The following is a 22,921-nucleotide window of genomic DNA, read 5'->3' on the forward strand; positions in this document are numbered from 1 at the left end:
ACAAGATACAAATTTGGTATCGCATACAAATGAAATAACTCCAACACATTGCTTCCGCCGCCTGTATACCTATGTACTTCTATGTTTTGCATCTTCCCTTCATTTAATAGCTTCATTTAAAATACATCAATAGCTTCATTTAAAATAAGTTGTCATTTTGCGCAGTGTTCGACGCCTCCGGCAAGTACCCGACCGGGGCCCTGTCGACGACGCGAGTCGACCTGGGCGCTTTCGACGAGTGCGTCGAGACCGTCGTGCACGACGAGTACGGCCACGAGACGCTGCGCGCGCAGTACTGCAACTTGCTGGTCTACGCCGGAAACAAGACGGACCTCGATGACCACATCACCGAAGCCGTCAAGTTCGCACACCCGCGGGTGAGCCTGCTTCCAGTTCCTCAGTTTTCTTTTCATTATACTGCAACGAATAAATAGCCTCTGTTCGAAAAAGAAAAATATGTATATATAAAGGAAAAGCTTTTGCGCTAAAGTTGTTCCCAACGGAGCAGTCGCCAGCCATTCACAGTGCTGGAGGTATCTTATGCGACTGGCAAATGGCATACGGCCCTTACGAAAAAAGAATAGATATATATTCCGAATTCTACGCTTTAATTTTAAGGACCGGTTGACATTCTGTTCTGCAACACCCGCCAAGGTGGTCTAGTAGTTATGGTGCTCGACTGCTGATCCGAAGGTCGCGGGATCGAATCCCGCCCGCGGCGGCCGCATTTTCCATGGAGGTGAACATGTTAGAGGCTCGTGTACTTATATTTGGGTGCACGTTAAAGAACCCCAAGTGACCGCGATTTCCGGAGCCCTCCACTATACTGCGTCCCTCATAATCATATCGTGGTTTTGGGACGTAAAACCCCAACAATTATTATCATACATTCTGCAAGTCACGAGCGGATCCCCACGTACCACCATTTTTGTTTTACTCGCCGTGGCGCGTGGCTCAGTAGATGTGGCCTCCTACCATTGAGCACGAAGTCGCGGATTCGAGTCCCAACTGCAGTGGCTATGTGTAAACGCGTGTAAGTTATAAATGCTGGTGTGCTGATATATACCCTTACACGCTAAATGCAGTGTGTGTGCGTGCGTGCGTGTGTGTGTGTGTGTGTGTGTGTGTGTGTGTGTGTGTTGTCACGAGTGTTCTAGCAGCGCGCGTATTCTATACCTTGCACGTATTCACAAAGTATAGATGTTTTACAACGAAAGCTGTTATGAGAACACAAAAGTGCCGTAGTTGTCCGCCGCCGCCGCCGGTGTAGGAAAATGAGAAAAGACCCTATACAGGCGTCATGTCGGGCAAGGAATCGCGTTAACATATGTAATATAGCGTGGCAGAACAGTAAAATAACAACCAGGCGTCACACAATGCTAATTGCGCAACGGGTAAGTGGTTTAAAGCTTCCCAACCACTACAAAGTGCTCAGCCATAATCCTTCATCGTCATCAGCCACATGCAGCATCAATGAATTGCACATAATGCCTCACAGATGTGTAGCAGAAAGACGAACGGTGGCATGGTGGGTGCTTCCCTACTTCACAAAAATTATGATTTATGGCTTAGCGGATAAGTTGCATGCGTACTTGTATTAGATGCCCCAAGAGAGTTTGGAACGGGCTCTAGAAAAACCGGTCTTCGAGCTTTCGCTGTCACTGTGCTGCGCGTTGCGCGCAGGCCTGGCGTTTTAGTTTTTCACGCTAGAGACTTTGATGAATCGTTGCGTTATACATACGCAGGGGGCGACCAGTCAACGGTAAGCAGTAACTATACGTACGAAGATGTTTGAGACTTGTGAGTTTAAAACCTTGTTCGATAGTGGTTGCTATAGATCGTATTTTACATAACAAGGAAGGTGTTCTTGTTCTTGTTATATTACGAACAAAAAAAAAGAAAGAAAGGACGTCAGTACAATGCCTCGGGTAGGGCAATTTGGCCCGTATGTGTGCGCGCGCGCGCGCCCGCACACACACACACACACACACACACACACACACACACACACACACACACACACACACACACACACACACACACACACACACACACACACACACACACGCACGCACACACACACACACACACACACCACACACACACACACACACACACACACACACACACACACACACACAAAACCCTCTTACGTTAGAAATCGCGAGCACAGGTTTTAGCCAATCATGACACTAGACGTGTTAATAATTAAGGCGGCTGGTCAATGGCAAAGAGCACGTACGAGCGAAATACTTCGCAAATTCAGCTCCTTGTCTTCGTCTGGGCCTCGACGAAGACACGTTCATGTGTTAGGACGAATACATTTACCGGCTCTTTGATCATGTGTTTTCGTCGATGCACGCAATCTAATGTCCCTAGATAGTATTCGTTGAAAGTATAATGCATTACAAACGGTTGAATTCACAAAGCATTTTGTTTACGAACAACCGTAGTCTAAGAGCTCTTTGGTAATGCATAGCCAGGGGCCGAATTCACGCATCTTTTATTTCCTAGGTGCATTACCTATTGGCCGGTAGTCTTCGGTAATCATGTGCACAGCATCGTGAGTGGCCGAAAATCATGACTGCGAACAACTCTAGCGTAAGATGTTTTTGCGTATGCGGGCACAGATGATTGAGTGTATTCTGTACTTACGATAACAGTATTTCGACTAAGCTTCCATGAAGCCCCTCCATGCTGTTCGCTACCGGTGTGGCCAGCGGATCATCTACGTAGTAACTTCTGCTTTATTTGTTGCAAAAATATTTGGACCCTTATTTACAGAAGTCCTTTAGGCTAGAACTGCATGTAAAGTAAGATTGCCTCCAATCTTGATTCCCGGTATACTGTTAAAACGGTGGCCAACCAACTGCAAAGTCTACGCGAGCTAAATAGTTTTTGTGAATGTCGCCTGACCTTGTTTCATGCGTTTTTCCTTCGCAAATGCGTGAGATAATTTGCCATCTTTTACTTGTCCATGCAGTGTGCGATGTCAGTGCACGTTAAAGAACCTCAGTTGGTCGAAATTTCCGGAGCCCTCCACTACGGCATCCCTCATAATCATATGGTGGTATTGGGACGTTAAACCCCAACAATTATTATTATTATTATTATTATTATTATTATTATTATTATTATTATTATTATTACTATTACTATTATTATTATTATTATTATTATTATTATTATTATTATTATTATTATTATTATTATTATTATTATTATTATTATTATTATTATTATTATTTTGCCTTCCTTTGATCGACTACTTCTGAAAGCGGCGCCACGTCACTCGGACTTTTTAAAGAAGTGTGTAACTGCGCGGTCACCTTCATTTGGTGATAAAAATATCATCATTGATCAGAACAACAGCGTCACAAGTATTTAAATGAGGCTTCTTTGAATGAAAAAAAGCAATAAGTAAGACGTAGACCTCACAAGGTCCATGCAATAAGGACGGACAACAAGCAAGGTATCAGTTAACGCAAAGGGTAACGTAATCGAGCTTCGGTGACGTATTATAACACGTAATATAAACGCCGTACACACAATACTTCAGCTGAAATGACAGTCGTTTTGACTTCGAGTGAGCGTGTGGTTGCGCGTGGGTGTGAATGCGCCGTGATTTTCATTGCTTCACACGTCAGTGAGAATATAGCCACCCGCTCTGTGCAGGGTTCATCATTTGCTCTGGTTAAACATATGCCGCCTGCATATTACCGTGTCGAGGCCACAGTGCGCATGAAAGTAACTGCGTTCTGTGAGGCTCCGCGCTGCATGGCCGGGCTCATTCATTTCACTTTCGTGGCCTTCCCGAGGTGACGAGAGCCGTCCCTTGCGACCTCTATTTTATGATGGCTCAAATTCTAAGCATTTTAGAATCATTCATTTGCATATACTGCACTCGCTAGCGCCGCCTTGTCCAAACAAGCGTGTAGACATCAATAAGCGCTGGTGTGTATCCTGCCTTTGTCGCTTCCTGCCAAGGGGATTTGTTGTTTGTGCGCTGAACACTAGAAAACTATGTCGTGACTGTAACGAGGTCGGAATTGTAACCTTGCAACGCCATTGGGTTCAAATGATTATATTGCATAGCCCCTTTCTGCCCCTTGCTAGCGTATGTCGGTTAAAAAGGGTGTCACGCCAACGAACAAAGGTTAATTAAGTGCACGGATACTGTGTCGATTCCACGCTGGAAAGCAAAGCAAATGACGAGATATTAGTCAAAACATAACATATGTGCACGCGAAGGAGGCTACTGAGGCCCGTGCAACTGCTATCGTTCACCTTGTGCGACAAGACAGGCGGCACCGCCTGCACACGCATTCCCTGTGATGACCCAAACTGCGTTCGCTAAATTTGCTCTCCACACTCAGTGGATACTGCAGTATATCCAACGAATGAAGTGGCTTAACTGAAGTGTTGGCAGCATTGATCCACGGCGGAAAACGCAGACGCGACAGGAAAGAGCGCTCAACGGCACGCTGTCGCAAGCGCTCCTTCCTGTCACCCTTCCTTATGTCGATCGTCGCACTATGGATCTAGCATGCAGTCTATGGAGTTATAGGCTCTAAAGTGACAGCGAGATTACGAAGTGTTCCTAGTGTGCCTAATAGTTGTTGTATGAAGGAACTAATAGGTGCCTAATAGTTGTTGCATGAAAGAATACCCCATTAGATGGTCATATCATCGTGCATGCAGTCTTGTCACATGCAGGTTGGCTAAGAAGTTTATCTGAACTCTTGCTTCGAATTCTTGAAAACAGCGCTAAGCACGCCGGAACACATGTTTGCCGTTGTTCGACTTTCGGGCAATCACATTTGTCACTTTAAAAAACGGCAAATTCAAGCTTCGTTAATTAATACTCGAATAGTTAACTGTGACTGCGCAAAATAGTTTACCCTATCTCTCATGTCATGTAGGCTATAGGGGGGAAAATGTGTTCTTTTAAATGCCAACTGTATCGAAACTGGTGCCGCCGCTTAAGCATGGCCTCGGAGATTACAGGAAAAGCCTAGCGGAGCTTCATAATCTGCGAAGTCGTGCCTCTCCATGCTAAACGATTTACGTCATACCCGGTGAGCTCTGGCAATATTGTTTCAATAATACATTTGCTAACTCTTTTTAACCATGTCAACCAAAAGAAATCTTGTTTGGCTTTAAACACCTGCATCGATTTGTACTAACAAACTACAAAAGCTACTTACTCCCTCCCAACACTTCTCTTTCGTTTCTATGTTTTCTGTGGCTGACTGTGTTTCCTCTCAAGGTAATTTGCTATCGCAGTTTCACTCGAGTCAACCTTTTCTTTCCGCGCATTCACTGAACGACGCTCCGGCGCCGGCTTTCATTGTAAAACGGCAAGAGTTTTCCTGTCGTCTTCCTATAATAAGATTGAGCACCGACCTCTGTTGACGTTGGGTGCGGCTGCAGAAACGGCGGCTCGCTAAAAAGACTTGGGATTTTCCGCTACGTGGGCGTTCACTCGCGTACACGTTATACTTCAAATGTTGCGTTCGCAACTAGCGCTGACTCATGTCATAGGTTTCCTCCAAGCTCATCTCTCTCTCTCTCAGTTACAAACATAAGTTTTTTTTTATATTTCCGAGGATTTGTGTCCATTGCTTCTTCCTTCTAACATATCTCTTAATCTGCACTCATCTGATCAGGGGTTCAAGGTCCATCATAAAGATTTGCGTAAGGCCGTGGTGGTTCATCGGCCGTAGCTTTCCGCTATACTAAGCACGAGGGCGTGGGTTTGACTCCCGGCAGCGGTGACTGCATCTTGATTGAGGCGAAATGCTAAAACGCTCATGTAGCCTCGCGTCCCGCGCACGTTGAAGAACGCGAGACGGTGAAAGTTTATCCTGAGCACCCCACTACGGCGCGCCGAACAATCGTATCCTGGTTTGTAGAACGTAAAAACCCCGGAATTTTATGTGAGACGGGTGCAGTGCAGATTATGTATGTGTTCGCCAACATTCCAATTTGGCGTCGTGAGACAATGCCAGCGCAAACACTGACGCGGCTCACTGTACGCTGTGGTGCGCTGAAGGAAATGTGCACGACTGACAAGCGGACAATGCTTTGTCTTTCAAATGGATGGATGGATGCTATGAGCGTCCCCTTTATAACGGGGCGGTGACATGTCTGCCACCAGGCTCGAAGGCGAAAAAAAAAAGAAAGAAGAAAAAAAAAACTTCCTTGTTTCATGTTGTCCTAATGCCTTATCTACATTGATTAAATCTATGTTATTATACCAAAAAATATAAAGTCACGGTCCATCTCTCTGCCTCTTAAGGCAGAATGACCTTTTTTTTTCCCCCCAATTATTTATTTTTGTACTTTATCTCTACTTTTCTGCCACCAATACTCTAACCGTCTCTTACTTATTTCTATCGCGGGCGTGTTCAGCTTTCCATTGTTGTCCCTAAAACCCAAGGCTTCATGTAGGCTCGTGCCCAAGCATACACCTGGGGGGATATCTCCAGATTCAATCAGTACATGTTCCATCGTTTCCTTAGTTCCCCCGCAGCATGTACATTGTTCTTCTTCGTTACTGAATCTCGCTTTATAACTACGCGTTCTAAGGCAGCCCGACCTTGCTTCAAACAGTAAAGCGCTTCCCCTTGAATTATCATAAAACCTTTCCCTCCTTATTTCGTTTTTTCCTTTTCGGTAGTTACTCAGAGCCGGCTTCTTTTCCATCGCTGTCATCCAATAAGTCCTCTCCGCCTCTCTGACCTTCCGCTTAATGCTCCTTGTTGCTATATCGCCCGCACTGCCAGCCGTATATTTACTGGTGAGCCTCCTAGTTCTTTTTCTCCACTGCGTGTCAACGCTTTTTCTATACAAATACCTGAAAACCTTCTCTGCCCATCTACTCTTCTTCATTTTCCTCAGCCTCTCTTCGAATCTCATTTTGCTCTGCGCTTCCCTCACTTCAAAGCCTGTCCATCCCATATCACCCTTTACCGCCTCATTTGTCGTCTTCCCGTGAGCGCCCAACGCGAGGCGGCCCACGGTCCTTTGATTTATATCCATTCCTGATTGCACTTCTGACTTCATGCACACCACTGAGTTCCCAAATGTAAGCCCCGGAACCATCACACCCTTCCACAGCCCTCGAAGCACCTCGTACCTATTGTATCCCCATAAAGCTCTGTGCTTCATAATTGCAGCATTCCCCTTTCCCTTTGCTACCGATGCATGCTTTCTCTTGTACCTCCATATATCTATCCCCCTCATTTACCCATACTCCGAGGTACTTGTACTCGCTTACCCTCGGTATTTTTTGGCCCTGTATTAAGACCGTATGGTCTCCGTGATCATTGAATACCATCAATCCACATTTTGTTGCACTAAATCCTAGTCCTAGAGCCTCACATTTCCTTCCGCATATATCTGCCAGTCGCTGTATATCATCTTCACTGTCCGCAAATAAGACAATATCATCAGCATAAAATAGACCTGGAAGATTCTGCTCAACCATCGTGCCGACCTGTTTGTGTGACAAATTAAATCCAATGCTGCTACCTTCTAGCGCTTTTTCCATCCTCGCCATGTACAGCATGAATAACAGCGGGGACAAAGGGCATCCCTGTCTCAGCCCCTTGCTAATTTCAACGCTGTCCTTGCTACTTATTCCTTCCCATTCTATACAAATTGTATTTTCTCGGTATATTTCCCTCAAAAGCTGTACACAGTCGTCACCTATGCCCACTTCCTTCAATATATCCCACAAAATTTCCTGATTAACGTTGTCATACGCCCCGGTGATATCTAGATAAGCTACGTATAAGGGCCTGTTTTCTATTTTAGATATTTCTATACACTGGGTAAGAACAAACAGATTATCGTCTAACCGCCTGTCGATTCGAAATCCATTCTGAAGTTCTCCCAAAATATCATTTTGTTCTACCCACGCTTCTATTTTTAATTTTACTGCCTGCATCGCCAACCTGTATAGCACCGATGTAATTGTTAGCGGTCTATACGAGCGAATGTTATCCTTTTCTCCCTTGCCTTTATAGATTAAGTTCATTGTACTTTTTCGCCAACTGTCTGGTATTTCCCTCTCCTGTAAGCACTTTTCTACGGCTTTCAGCAGTGCTTCTTTAGTGTTATGTCCGAGTTCGTTAATGAGGCTGACGGGAACCCCATCTAAGCCCGGAGTAGTGCGCTTAGGAATTTTTCCTTCGGCCTTCTTCCAATTGAAATTCTCTAGTACTACATCTTCGTCGGTTGCTCTCCTTTGCGTACTTTTACTCACCGGGGGAATCCCCTGGGCGACCTTTTTAAATGAATCGGCTGTTATCTTTCGGATGTAACCTAGCGCTTCATATCCTTCCAATTTATTTCCTCCTTCATCTACCATATGTTGTTGCATTGTGACAGACTTCCTACCCAGCGCTTTTAGGTGGCTCCAAAATATCCTAGGCGCGCCCTTTTTTTCGCGAATCTCTGTCATCCAGCGTTCACTTTCACCTTTAATTTTTGCCTCGACTAATTTCTGCACAATGGATTTTTGCTCTAAATATATTTCTCATATTTGGTTGACTTCGTCCTGTGGCCGCTTCTCCTTTTTTGCCTGTCTGTGCTCCCGTGATGCCTGACGTCGCATCTCGATCGCTTCCCAGATTTCTTTGTTCCACCAACTTTTTGGCTTTTTCTTTCCTTTCCAACAAATAGTTTTCTTCTCTATTTCTATTTCTTTCGTGATTACATGTAGCAGCTCACTATACTTCCAGTCTTTGCCTGGTAGTTCGTCTACTTTTTCCTCGACTCTTGCGGCTATATTTGTTATTTGTTTGTCATTTAGATACGAGCTGTCAAACTTTGATTCTATGTTCTTATTTTCAGTTTTATATCTCATTTGTAATATTATGCGTTTATGATCACTACCCAAGCTGTTAATGCCTTCTTCGTCTATTCTCATCTCTCTAAGTGTATACTGCATGCAGTGCAACCTGCTGGCGGACATACACGAAATGCGGGTCACATATTGGGTTTAAAAATTGAGTTACAAAATTTACGTGTAACAAACCACAATCTTATTATGAGGAATATCGTAGTAGGGGCCTCCGGATTAGTTTTTATCCACAGGGTTTTTTTTTCTGTAACTTGCAGCCAAATTATGGTACACGAGTGTTCGTCCTTTTCTCTCCTTTTATATATATTTTTATTTTTTTGCAATGCGCTCCTATCGAAATGAGACTACAGCAGCTGAAAAGCCTGGCTTTTGATATGTCTTAACGTCATAACAGAGAAGTTCAGCGTAATGCAACTCAACCCATTCAAGTCACGGTGTTTCTATATGAAGGCGCAACTCGCTTCCCGCTATAAGTAACTCGCCACGCAACCCGCTACGAAAAGAAGTATGTGAGACTTTAGTACGGAATGTGTATTGCAAAATAACTCTTTCAAGATGCACCATCACGTTGGCAGAAAACTTCGATGTGTTGCTCTGTATGAACCGAAGTTAAATAGTGTTGTTTCAATCATCAAAAGGTCCCCAAATTTAATTTACGAAGTGTACTATCTCATAATAAATATTGTTATATTGTTGTTAACTTCATGATTTCACGCATACGTAAGAGACCAATATTAGAAATCGCTTATTCATTAATTATGAAGACAGCCTTCACGTGACTTAAATACTGGTGCATTTAATATCTCATACACGTAGTTTATTGCTAACATGCCTTCTGTTTCACCTCCCTAGCATATGCGTACAATGCCACAACAAGATATGCACCGTCATAGAGTGATATTAGACGCATGTATAGATATACGCCTCTCTTTGTACCCGCCGTGGTAGGTTAGCACGTAGGGTGCCGCGCTGCTATGCTCGAGGGCCTGGGTTCGATTTCCGGCCCCAGCGGCCGCACTTCGGTGGGGGCGAAATGCAGAGAACACTCGTGCGCTTAGATTTAGGTGCACCTCAATGAACCCCATGGAGGTGGCCGAAATTTAATCCGGAGTCCCCTACTACGGCGCGCTTCATGATCATATCGTGGCTTTGGCATGTGAAACCCCAGCAATTACTATTATTATTATAAGGCCTCTCTTTGTTTATATACCGGGTTGCTAAGCGACAGAAAGTCCTCGAGCTTGCGGGCGCTAACGACTGTAGGCGAGGAAAGAGTGACAGGTGGTGACCACGCAATGTGAATGAGATTCTTCGCATTACGAGAAGCACACAGAGTTGCGAGATCACTGGCGCAGGTCCAAGGAAGTACTTCATGCATGCGCGAACTATATATATACACATGATGCCGTTCCACTCGTCGCCCACCTCATATCAACCGCCGTGCCCAGCTAGATTACACACGAATGTGACACGCAAGGTCGAACGGCGTTGTTATTTACGGCTGCGCTTCAAGAGACCGGTCGCCAGGGTGCGTTTTGCCGCGCTTCGAGCGTTGCGTTTGAGCAGCAAACGCAACGCTCGAAGGACAGCAGCGTCACGCGTCATATATAATTTTTTACATGTGCAATGTAAAACAAGATGAAGTCGCTTTTCCATTATTTAAAACACTTTCCCATTCAAAACCAGCAAAAAAAAAAAGATGTCATTTATCCTTTCTTTCAAAAAAAACATACTTCTTGTTTTGAAGAGAAAATGAAAAAAAAGCACGACTAACAAAGACAAACACAGGACAAGGTCGCTCATAATTAAAGCTCTTGAAGTTAAAATTTCCCTAAACACGACATTCATTATTTTAACAGATTGAGCCAGGTCCTAAAAAAGTCACAGTTTCGCCGCAACGGCGAAGCAATGAATGCGATAGCAATAAACTGGAATGTAACGCCAAGAACGGAAAGCAGCTCGAAATTGCCAGCGCGTCGCTCGAGCCCAAAGGACGCACGAAAAGAACGCACACAGGACGAGCGCGAACTATCATGCGTCACAGCTCGACACTGGAAGCGCACTGCTCAGACATAAAGCAGGACGCACGAAACGAACGAACAGGTACACACAGGACGAGCGCGAACGAACTGTACCAGTCGTTACTTATTTCCGTTTGAACAGCGCGCCTCTTTCGCAAACGCGGTCGCTGCAGCTCTGTCACTTCAGCGCAGACATCGCCGGGAGAGCACAAGACATACAACCCCCCGCTCCCCCGCCAGCCGCCCCCTTCTTTCCTCAAGATAAGCGCACGAAGGCGACCACGTTCGCAGGAACGGGGTCACGGTCTTTAAAGCGCGCCACGCGCGGACATCGCGCCATCTACGTGGTAACTCAGAAAGGATACTGATGTAAGAGGTGTATATAAACAAGACGAGCGCGAACTAATTGTGACAGTTGTTACTTATTTCTGTTTGAACAGCCGCGCTTCTTTCGCAAACGCGGCCGCTGCAGCGAGCGAAGCGAAGTACCCCACCGGCCGCCCCTTCTTTCCTTGAGATAAGCGCACGAAAGCGACGGCGCCCTGTAGAGCGAACAGCAACGGCGTTCGCAGGGGCGGGGCGACGATCTTTAAAGTGCGCGCGCACGTCGCACCATCTATGTGGCCACTAAGAAAGCATCCTGAATTACATGGTGTATATAAATAGCTCGCCGTTAGCACGCTGAAAGACTGTGCTGTCGTGGCCTAACGTCTGACGCGGCGGGCTGCAAAGCGAGAGGTCGCCCGTTCGATTCCGCGCGTCGGGAAGAATTTCTTAATTACTTTTCTTTGTGGCTTTTCTATATATATATACACATATACATATACGGTGAATGACGGCGGCCACCGACGGCAAAAATCAGCCGAGACTGTCCATATAATTGCTATCGCAATAAAAGAAAAACAACGCAAGAACACGAGACATATATACATGATTTCAAAACATTGGGGCACTCGCTTGTTTGGTTGTAATTGGCACGTGCACCCTTAAAGAAGTCTTGAACCACTTTTCCGAGTAACCATTGAATGACCTCAGTATCGGAGTGGAGTTTATTGGCTCACGAATCTATTGCCGCAAAAATTTCTCGAATCCGCCAAGAACGAGCGGAGAGACATGGATTTGTCGCACGAGTTAAGCGCTTTCTTCTTCCGTCCCAATGACTGCGATGGAAGCTGCACATTGAGGGATGACACGGGGGAACGAAGCTATACGTCAGCGCGCGTCGTGACCTTGAGCGCTCGTCAAGAAACGCGATCACCCTCTCCCGTTGTGATTCCTGTGCGCGCCAGTGTTGCTACTGTGTAATTTTAGCCCACTATAGAGCGCGACGCCACCCGCCACGGTGGTCTAGTGGTTATGGCGCTCGACTGCTGACCCGAAGGTCGCGAGATCAAATTCCTGCCGCGGCGGCCGCATTTTCGATGGAGGCGAAAATGTTTGAGGCCCGTGTACTCAAATTTAGGTGCACGTTAGGGAACCCCAGGTGGTGGAAATTTCCGGAGCCCTCCACTACGGCGTCCCTCATAATCATATCGTGGTTTTGGGACGTTAAACCTCAACAATTAAAAAAAATTAAAAAAAGAGCGCGACGCCGGCACGTGGCGATACCCCTTGGCAAGATGCGTGTCTGATCTAAACGCCGTTCCTGATTTTTGTCGGCTGTCAGCCAATAGCAGCAATCTGCTGCTTGACGACATACAGCTGGTGCCCTCCCACCGAAGTGAGTGAGCATGCCCCCCTCTCTATGAAAACAGGATACCTGAGAAGTGGCCACTTCGCCTTCCGCTTGTAAACTCTACGCGCGGCGCGCGACTTCAAAATTCGGCTGAACTGTTAACAGCAGGGTTTACTGTTCGTAGATTGCGTTCTTTCACCAAGCCGAAGGATAGTTCAGGACCCCCCTTAAACAATATAAAGCCACGTTTTCACTATCAAAAGCACATTCAGATTCAAAAAAGAAAGGTCATTAACAAATGCATTCAACAACAAAAAACGACAGATTCACAATAAGAAGGTCTTTCAATATAATAGGTTTCTTAACGTGACATAGAAAATTTGCTAGCACAACTTCAGAGAGAGCATTTATTCTGTCGACAGAGCCCAGTATTTAAGATTATGGAGACCTAGCACAATCATGCAAAACATTTATGCCTTAACTGCGTTAATGCGAAGCGCAATACATTTGAATGCATAAGAAGGCGCTTGCATTTTTCAGCAGGAAGCCCGGAACTAAATATAACAAAGAAATACAAACTACGAGCACCAAATTCTCAAATGAAGCTGTTTACATCTTTCAGTAGAAAATACGTGTATTTTTGTTAATTTTCAGCACCCGTCAAAGTTCTTGCGTTTTAGTTCTGTCTCAGTGGGTTTTTTATTGTTTTTTTACTTCCATAATGTTTTCTCACTTCACAGCACACCAGTGTAGGAAATTGGCTATCACGTGTTTCTTGTGTTCGAACAGCGAGAATAAACATTGTTGATTCTGAAGCATGGTCTCTATAGTGAGTCTTTGTGCAAGCTGCATTCACCTGAAACTATTTTTCGGCAGCATGGAGCACATGAACGATGCTACTGCATGGGTGCGTAAGACCTGATCTGCTCTTGCAGTCCACACTCCCTTTCAAACAGTATTCACAACAGTTTGCGCAGTCTTGTGCGGGTAGCGCAAAAAAACGAAGACACAAGTGAGGAACAGGGACACGAGACGAGCGCTCGTTTCGTGTATCTATTCCTCGCTTGTGTCTTTGTTTTTTGCACTACTTGCTCAAGTATGCAATCGTACAAACTCGCCCAGATTTCAGTTTGCACGGACTGTTGTCTTCAAATACTTTTGTCACGTAAACTGCGCACTGTAATAAATGATATATACGAAGTACACAGCCTCTGAAGCCGTCATACATATTGACAAAACTGCTTCTTCTACCCCCTTCAATGACCAAGCAGGTCATCTAACGCTCGCTTTAACCGCTACAAGGGTTTTTAGGGAATCTCACTAGTGAAGAAAGCAACTTTCAAATAATTCAAATTCATCGCAGGGGTACTTTGCTCAGGTCCAGCTTATACGAATACTTAACAATGATCAAATTTATGGTTATTCGTTGAGCTATAAACTAATAGCATAATTTACAGCTACAAGAACGTTGGGCATTCAAAGATGGTTGACGGCTAGATCATATGTCAGAGAAACGTTCCAACACATCATCTTTAACTTCACCCATGGGCCTTTCGCTCGACGAAAGACGGCCAGCATGCTTCCTCTCCAAGAGAGCCGCTGTCGTCGGCTGCCCTCACACGATTTCACTCGCACATGTAATATACGACGTGCGGGGTGATGTTATCGATTTGGGCTTTATACGGAAACGCACAGCGGCGGCCGCGGACAACTACGGCGCCGAAATCGGCTCTTGCTGCGATCTCATAACAGCTTTCGCTGTAAAACGATTTACACGTCCCCATGCATACATTTAGGTAATGTGTGCAGCAGCTGGTCAAGGAACTCGCAGCCCGCATTTCCCAGGCCGTTGGACGTTGAACGTGATACACATATGCGACTAGCATGCGTGTGCTGTATGATGAACCATGCAATCGCAAGAACAGGTTCTCAGTAGTGTTCGAGCTTTTTATCGAACTGTTGGGATAAATAAACAGTAGTAATGCAGCCTCGCCTCCGCTTGGGGCCGGGATTTTACAGCGAGGCTGTATATAACTTGGCCATCTGTAACTCCGCAAACGGTTATGTAATGAACAATTACCTACTCAGCAAAACATTTTCATCATCATGAACGGCGTTTACCCTCAAGTTAAAGAAAAAGTTAGTTTCGCCTCAAGGGCGAAGCAATGAATGCGTTAGCAACAAATCGGAATGTCGCACGAAGAACGGCAAGCAGCTCGAAACTTGCTGCGCGCTGTTCAAGCACAAAGGACGCAAGAGAAGAACGCATACCGGGCGAGTACGTGCGAACTAACAACTGTCACGGCTCGACACTTGCAGCGCCCTGTTGAAACACAAACAAGGACGCATGGAAAGAACGCACAGCTATAGACAGGACGAGCGCGAAGTGTCACAGTTGTTACTTCAACTAGCCCATAGTTATCCGCGGGCAAAAGCGTGTGTGCCACATAAATTGGGCCAACCCCACTACTCACCGCTGGTCCACTTAAAATGAAGAAAGGATCACACGGCTGCCAAACACCAACGCGTGTCGCACGAAAATTGGGCGAACTCCACTACTCACCAACTGGTCAACTAAAATGCCGAGAAATGGAAAATGAGGCCAAAAGACGCATGCGACTCAAATGGCTGAGCAAGGTCGTGCACGAAGCGCCAAGCCATGCGGCAAGCTAGACAAGACGGCGCATGCCGCGACAAAAAGAAGCAGGCTGCTCAAATGGGAAAATTTAAAGGAGCATACGCAAAACTAAAAAGGTAATTTCTTTACCTCTCGTTAAAATCATTTGCCTTTCTGTGCCTCTCATCAAAATTCTTCGTCACCTCTGTACCGTGTGCTGCACAGCTTCGCTGACCATCTACCATCGCAGAGTGGAATGACTCGTCGATTTTATTTCCCCCTTTCTTGAAATGGACCGCTACAATGAGACGTCAGCTATAACGGGGCCCAGGAAGGCAACGCTGTTCAAGAAAGGCATCTTTAACATTGAGGACGTTTTATCGCGTGCTTCCGCAGGTGGTCGTTCAAACATCTGCGGGTCGACTGCGGTCGACATCTGAACAACCGCATGACGGAACGCACGAAAAACGTTCGCAGTGGTATTGATGGCTTTTTTGCACAAGATTGCCGGTCGTGCAAGTGTACATCCGTTTTCGTATTCGGCACAATAGTGTATGAAAGAGGGGACGACCGCACCCGTACTATCTATGAAGTAGCGCAAATTGCACGTGAGCACGGAGTATGCGTATGTGCTCCTTTCTGGTAAGAAACTCAACTTTCGTTGTTGAACGTGTCAGAAGCAATTGAACTTCCGTTACCACGCCTCTGCGGGGTGAGCTTCACTGCCAAAGTGTGGAGAGTGTGGTGTTGCTACGCTACCCTCAGCAGAAGACCTCGTTTTTGGGTTCGCGTGCAGCTCATTCTGTACTTCATTATGGAAGTTACTTGCATTCAATTTGTTGGTATTCGAAGTAAAGCATTATTATAAAAATGACAAGCAGACAAACTTGAATGTACACATTGCAAATTATGAACAAAAAGTCACAATTTCACCGCAAGGGCGAAGCAGTGAATGCGATAGCAACAAATTGTAGTGTTACACGAAGTGAGGCTGGCAGCTAACTGTCTTGTATCGGATCTCGCGTAACTACAAAACGATGGTGTAAGAAAATACGGCCGCTCCAGGGAGCGATGCTCTCCGCATAGTCACTTCGCGTTCAAAGCGCAGCACGTAGAAGGGTATACGAGCCGCCCGCCCCGCTGTGATGGCTTTCGAGATAGCGCGCGCGCCAGCGAGCGCGACCGCGCCCTTAGATTCAAAGTTCAAAGTTGCTCCTCGCGCGACACTGCCCCCCTCCCTCGCGTCTTAGCGTCGTTTAAGGCTCGTTAAAAACGGGCGCAGCGTTTCCTGTCTGCTTCGACGGCAGGCCTCTCGAGCGGGGTGATGTTATCGCATGCACCCTGGCCGGTTCGCTTGAACTCTGCTTCGGCCGCGTTCGTCGCCGCCGCTCGCGCGCTTTTACCCGCGCTAGAACATAATTCGCGGGGGGATCTTATCAATTTGGACTTCATACCGGAAGGACATCACGGCGACGGCAACGGCAAAAATGCGTCGAGACTGTCCATATAATTGCTATCGCAATAAAAAAGTCACAGTTTCGCCGCAAGGGCGAAGCAATGAATGCGATAGCAGGAAACTAATGCTATACGAAGTGAGGCTCGCCAATGGATACTCTCAGTTTGAACAGCGCTCCTATTGCAAAGGCGGCCGAAGCAGCGAAGAAAACTAGCGTGCTTCAAGTGTCGAGCTGTGACACTTGATAGTTCGCGCTCATCGTCTGTTTGTTCGTTTAGCGGCGTCCCTTGAGATCGAGTGACTTCCGTACGCTCCGTAACATGAGCGCGGATACCACGGTGAAAGCTTGAAACAACCCTCTTCCCCTCACCACCAGAAAACCACGCGAGCAGACAGCGCAAGGGCAAGGTTCTCCCTGCGCAATAAGAAGAAGCGAGCGAGCTCGCCGACGACTTTTAAATGCGCCCGTCGTTCTCCTAACGCCATCTCGCTGGTAATGAAGAAACGCTTATAAGCGCAGCCGTCTCAGAGTCCTCCAGAGGTAAATGGTGTGTATATAACGCTCGCCGTTACCTACGTGGAGGATCTGCGTTTCGTGGCGTAGTGGCTAGCGCCACTCGCTGCGGAGCAAGAGGTCCCTGGTTCGATTCCGCGCTTCGGGAGCATTTTTCTGAATTATTTTTCTTTGGGGCTTTTATATATATATACATACTTATACATATACGGTGCATGACGGCGACGGCGACGGCAAAATTCAGCCGAGACTGTCCATATAATTGCTATCGCAATGAAAGTCACAGTCTCGCCGCAAGGGCGAAGCAATGAATGCGATAGCAACAAATTCGAATGTTATACGAAGTAGGGCTAGGAGCAATTCCTTTAGCATACGATCTGGCGTAACTCCATAACGCTGGCGTAAGGGAACGAGGCCGCTGCAGAGAGTGAAGCGACCTTCATGCTGTCTATTGCTTCAACGCGAGCTAAGCAGTGAAAGTACAGCACGAGCGAAGGTATGGGCCGCCTGCTGATCCCTGTGAAGTTATATAAACGGTAAGCGACCGCGCCTGTACGGTCAAAGTACGCAGTCCCTGTCGGAGCGACGCAGCCCTCCTCTAGGTGGGCCTATCGCGCGACGGACGGCCGGCGCGTTTCCTCTCCGTTTGAGCGATCGTCGGCTGCCCGCGCACGCTTTCACTGGCACATGGAGCATACGACATGCAAGGCGATGTTATCGATTCGGAAATTATACAGAACCCCACGGCGACGGCGACGGCAAAAATGCGTCTGGAATATACATATCATTGCTGTCGCAAAAACTAAAATTCTTCTCATTATTGGTGTATGACTACTGAGTAAGTAATTTAACAAAGTATTATTTTCTCTTCTCTCGCTAACTTATACCGAACCATCATGCAAGATGCGTGACCTATTTGTCTAACAATTAAGTTATTGCATAACAGATATTTTTAATGTGACCTAAACGAGCAAACATCTTTTGCTGTACTCATACATTGAACTGATCTTTCAATAGTACTGCTTTCTTACTCTTTTTCGCACAGGTGGCGAAATTTCGAGATCACGTTTACGAGCAGAGGGTGCCAATACTACGACTAGGAATATGCTTGCTCGACGCCTGCAGCGAGCGAGAACTGAACTCCCTGTTGAAAGCAGGTGAGAGGTGTGCATGCGTATGTATGTGTGTGTGTGTGTGTGTGTGTGTGTGTGTGTGTGTGTGTGTGTATGTATGTATGTATGTATGTATGTATGTATGTATGTATGTATGTATGTATGTATGTATGTATGTATGTATGTATGTATAAACACAAGCATGGACGCATGTAGCCCATTGTATTATTTCACTCTCTAGAAGACCTAAATGAGAAACAGACGACTGAAAATACTAGAATGATTATATCTGTACTTACACGTTGGTGCTCTCACACGTACTCATTCGAGGGCGTAAATCCATATAATTTTGCTCTATTTCAACTCATTTTCTTGCCACGGTGAAACTTCGTCGGCCCTATATCACCGAGGTCCCTCAATCAGCTCTATGGAACGAAGTTCATAATCGCCAGCTGAGGGGGCGATCGTGAAACGTTCCGGGAAAGCGCTGCCTCGCGTCATCCGTTAAACTTTATGAGGATCCGTACCTTCGACCTTTCAGGGCGCATAACAAACAACCGCATTTATTGTATCACTGACGTTATGGACTCTGAACAAGAGTTAAATCCTAAGAATAACTCCAGTGTTCACGTTATATATCTCTCTAATCTTTCAGTGCTTCCTGGGTTTTTAGACGTCAGCATCTCCAACTGCGTCACATCGATACCCCCTGATATTACGAGGACACAAATTATCATTCTGTGAGTATGCACATACTCCTTATTCGGTGACGTGAACTATATCAGCACGGTTCTATATTCGGCAGATCATGTCTCGGTGCCGTGGCGTTGATGGTCGTGCTTGGTACAGCAGCGGACGTGTGCTGCTCCAGCAGAAAGAAGGAAGGCGCTCCCAAGAGTAAGTAACAATGTTATTACTAATTTCCCCAGGTAACCAATACCCGTTTCAGCGATTAGTCACTTCACTTGTGAGACACTCGAGATGCAAGATATCCAAACTCACTAGCCTCGTTAAACGGAGAGTGCAAGTAGAAGGGTTGTGAATGCATTCAGACACAATTTCTTAGCTTTCTTCATGCTCTGCTTTTTTTTTTTTTTACAGCGATACTGTATATGGCTAGGGTTCTGTGTATTTTTCCTAAGCGTCCACATAAACGTGTGTGCCACACAAATTGGGTATAACCCTCCACTAACCAGCGGTCCACTAAACAATGAAGGGAACACACGGCTGGCAAACACGAAACGCCAAGGGCACGCGGCAAGCCAGACAAGACGACGCGTGTCGCGAAACGGAGAATGCAGCCAAAATACGCAAGTAAAATGGCGCTCAAATCGAAACCTTTAAAGGAGCATACGCGAAATTATAAAAAGACATTTCCGATTTAGTTGCAGGGTGTGTTATCGTATATATGGTCCGAAGTTCTTCTCTGTCACCTCTCTGTCGTGTGCTAAACTGCTTCGTTGGTCATCTACCTTCACAAAGTGGAATGGGTCACAATTTTTATTGCGATAGCAATTATATGGACACTCTCAGCGGATTTCTGCCGTCGCCGGTGCCGTCATGTCCCGTATATGTATATGTATGTATATACGCATAAAAACCATAAATAAAAAAGATTCGGGAGAAAAACTTTTTAAGCGCGCGATAGGGGATTCGAACCTGCGGCCCCTCGCTCCACAGCCGTAGACATTTACGCCATGCGCCATTTTTTGCTTTCATGGTATTTATTATAATGCCCATTTGAAATGATCACAAATGTAATGACGCAGTGATGCATTCACTCAGCGACAATAATCCCACAAGCACTGCAAGACCAAGCATTCAAAGTCTAACATACATATATACTGCACAAGTCCAGAAAAACAGGAAACGTTCTTCAAAACCTGTCGCACAGGCAGGCTCGTAAGGATGAGCACCTCATCAAGAATGGGTACCAATCTGGTCTGATGTCAACTTCATAAATGTCCTTGAGATGAATAGCCATACTAATAGAATGCATACTTGAAGCAGTGGTTGGTTCTGCATTAGGATCTTGCATGCGCGTTTTCCACAAACTGCATTCCCTTAAGGAAAAACATATCAAAGGTCACTTCATCAAGAGACGTTGGTAAGGTCTACCTGTAGCGGCTCCGTTGCAGCGGTAGGCCGACAAGTTGGCGGTGGTTTCTTGGCCCACGTCAACCAGTTGGCGCGCGTGACGGTGCAAGTTGTAGCGAGTGCAAGCCAAGAAACCACCGTTAACTTATCGGCCTACCGCTGCAACGGAAACGGCGAGTCGCGGCCGCAGCTGATTTCGTTCGCTCAAACCACGGCTGAGAGCAGCACGTTCGATGCCGCGCGAATGCGCTAGTCACATGGTTCTTTTTGTATTGCGCGGGCTTTCTTTGGAGCTTGGAAAAAAATGGTATACGTGAGACTTTCTTTAACGCAAATAATGCAATGGTGGTTTCTGAATACGCTCTCGAACTTTGCAAGCCGCATTTCTTGCCTAAAGTGAATATTTAGCAATTTAGTTCAATATTACTAATTAACAAATTAATTAATTACAAAACAAAAAAATTTCTGTAGTGCGCAAGGTGACTTCAGCAATTTGCAACTGATTTCACTCGCCTGCCTCTAATATTGTAATTTTTAACCCTTGGCTAAAGATAGCTGGGACACCCGGTGTAAACGCCATTCTCTCTCCCGCTCCCCCTCCTGATTTCTTTTGCTTCATCTTTTCAGGTGCCCTATTGTCTGTTCTGACGGCATTTTCTGTGGTGTCCAATACCAGAATGATGCTCCAGATAGCGAGAGACAAGAGTTCCGAATCCTACAGCATGAAATTTCTGCACGGCATCCGTTTCCTGAGCATGGTCTGGGTTATTGTCGGACACAGCTACGGCGCGCCTGCGGACGTGTGGTGTACGTGAGTCCCCAACTGTTTTCGATCAGTCACTCCTTTACCACATGTTGAAGTAGTAGAACGACCGTCTCGTTATCCCTGCATTGTGAAGCTGAAATTGAAAATATATGACACACCAATGCGCCCATGCAGTTTACCCTTTTTTTACTACGTTTCCGATGAAATGTGTAACGAGTGGCTGATAATTTTTTCCCTTTTTTTTCTCAAACCTTCCTCAACCTTGCGGGCTCCCGCAGAACTTATTTGCCATCCTTGTCCTTTCTAACTTCTGCATACGACTCTGGACATGAGTGAAAACATTGCCTGCACGATAGCTCGAATGCATGCATCAATCACGAATTTTACTCTTGACGTATAAGCATACTCTTGAAAGGCATGTCGCGCTCTTATACGATAATTATGCCCGCTCTTCCGTTTCTTTTTTATTTCCTATTCAAGCGGCCCTAAAACGGTATTGCGCATGATTATGCTGCGATTTCGATGAGCACGTGATCCGCTATCATTATCCAAAACCATTGGACTAATACACGTCGTTTGTATTTCGTGTACGCGTAGCCTTGACTATTCAAAGCCACACGAAGCATGCAGAGTGGTTAATTACTTCACTTAAGAAACCAAAGAACAATGAAGCCAAGACATAGTGGAATTACTCCATTCTGAGCTGGTATGTTTCTTCAAGCATGAAGGTTAACCATATGGTGAACTTCATATTAGTTATAATTGAAAATGAACGGGCGTGACTTTCCTATTTTCAAGACATCGCACTACGTCATGCATGCGCTTTAATGGGTATTCCCTTACAAAAATAGAGTTAGACAGTTTTAACCCATTTTTAGACAATCTAGAGATTGTATAAATCTATTTTTGTAGGGGTTGTACACGTGACGCCATGGTTGTGGGTGCCGTTGGCTAACACAACCTGGGCTATAGGCTAGATTACATGTATGCAAATGCTAAAAAATTGGGGGACACTTAAGCTTCGCCTTTAAGAGTTGAACGCGATAGCGATATCCTGCCCCTAGTGCGCCCTTCGATCACTACGAGTGTTTAAGAGAATGCGCGCACTAAGGTGCGTGCCTTATGTAATGGGTGGCATGCTTTAAACCAGGAGCAATTACGCGCGACAAACTTTTTCGAAGTTGCGATGCACCCACTACGTGGTCTTAAGGGAATACGCGCAGTAATGCGTGTGCCTTTTGTAATGGGTGGCTGTCTTTAAACCACCAAGATCGTTATGATATTGACATGGTGTGACGCCCGATGGCAATGTACGCTTGTACTACGCAATATTACTGCGATATTACATTTCGTACTGTGACACCTGTATACAGGACGCGTATTTTTGGGAAGCATGAAAGTTACTTTTAGTGCCGCTCCAAGCAGACGCGTGCCTGTGTGGTAGAACACCTGCTTGCCATGCAGACGGCCTGGGTTCGATTCTCACTCGGACCCAACATTTTTATTATTTATTTTATTTGCAGCTTTTTCGATTTTTCGGTCACGGACAAGATGATGATTTTTCGCTCACAAACAACGGCGCCGACACCGACGCCGACGCCGATGGCGGAATTTCTGCGATACGAGCTCTTTAACGCTATCGCGTTAAAAGAATGTAGGCGGAGGGACTGTCATTTCTTAGCCCAATTGTGCGAACATAACATCCGTTATGAAGAGGTTATACTGGGTCTTTTTTTTTACACGATACACATTTTTAAAATAAAAATGTTATGACAGCTAGGCTCTTGTCGT

General features: G+C 45.8%; 1 protein-coding gene across 1 annotated transcript in view; it reads left to right on the top strand.

Moving 5' to 3' along the window:
- The window catches only part of LOC119393973 (nose resistant to fluoxetine protein 6), a 48,424-nt gene that overhangs the window by 5,705 nt on the left and 19,798 nt on the right, over positions 1 to 22,921 (top strand). Inside the window, exons 2-6 of the mRNA XM_037661186.2 lie at positions 166 to 377; positions 18,201 to 18,312; positions 18,923 to 19,007; positions 19,073 to 19,164; positions 20,992 to 21,171. Coding sequence (XP_037517114.1) covers positions 166 to 377; positions 18,201 to 18,312; positions 18,923 to 19,007; positions 19,073 to 19,164; positions 20,992 to 21,171 — 681 coding nt within the window. The remainder of the gene's footprint in view (positions 1 to 165; positions 378 to 18,200; positions 18,313 to 18,922; positions 19,008 to 19,072; positions 19,165 to 20,991; positions 21,172 to 22,921) is intronic.

This window comes from Rhipicephalus sanguineus, chromosome 1 (genome assembly GCF_013339695.2).
Source record: "Rhipicephalus sanguineus isolate Rsan-2018 chromosome 1, BIME_Rsan_1.4, whole genome shotgun sequence".
NCBI lineage: Eukaryota > Metazoa > Arthropoda > Arachnida > Ixodida > Ixodidae > Rhipicephalus > Rhipicephalus sanguineus.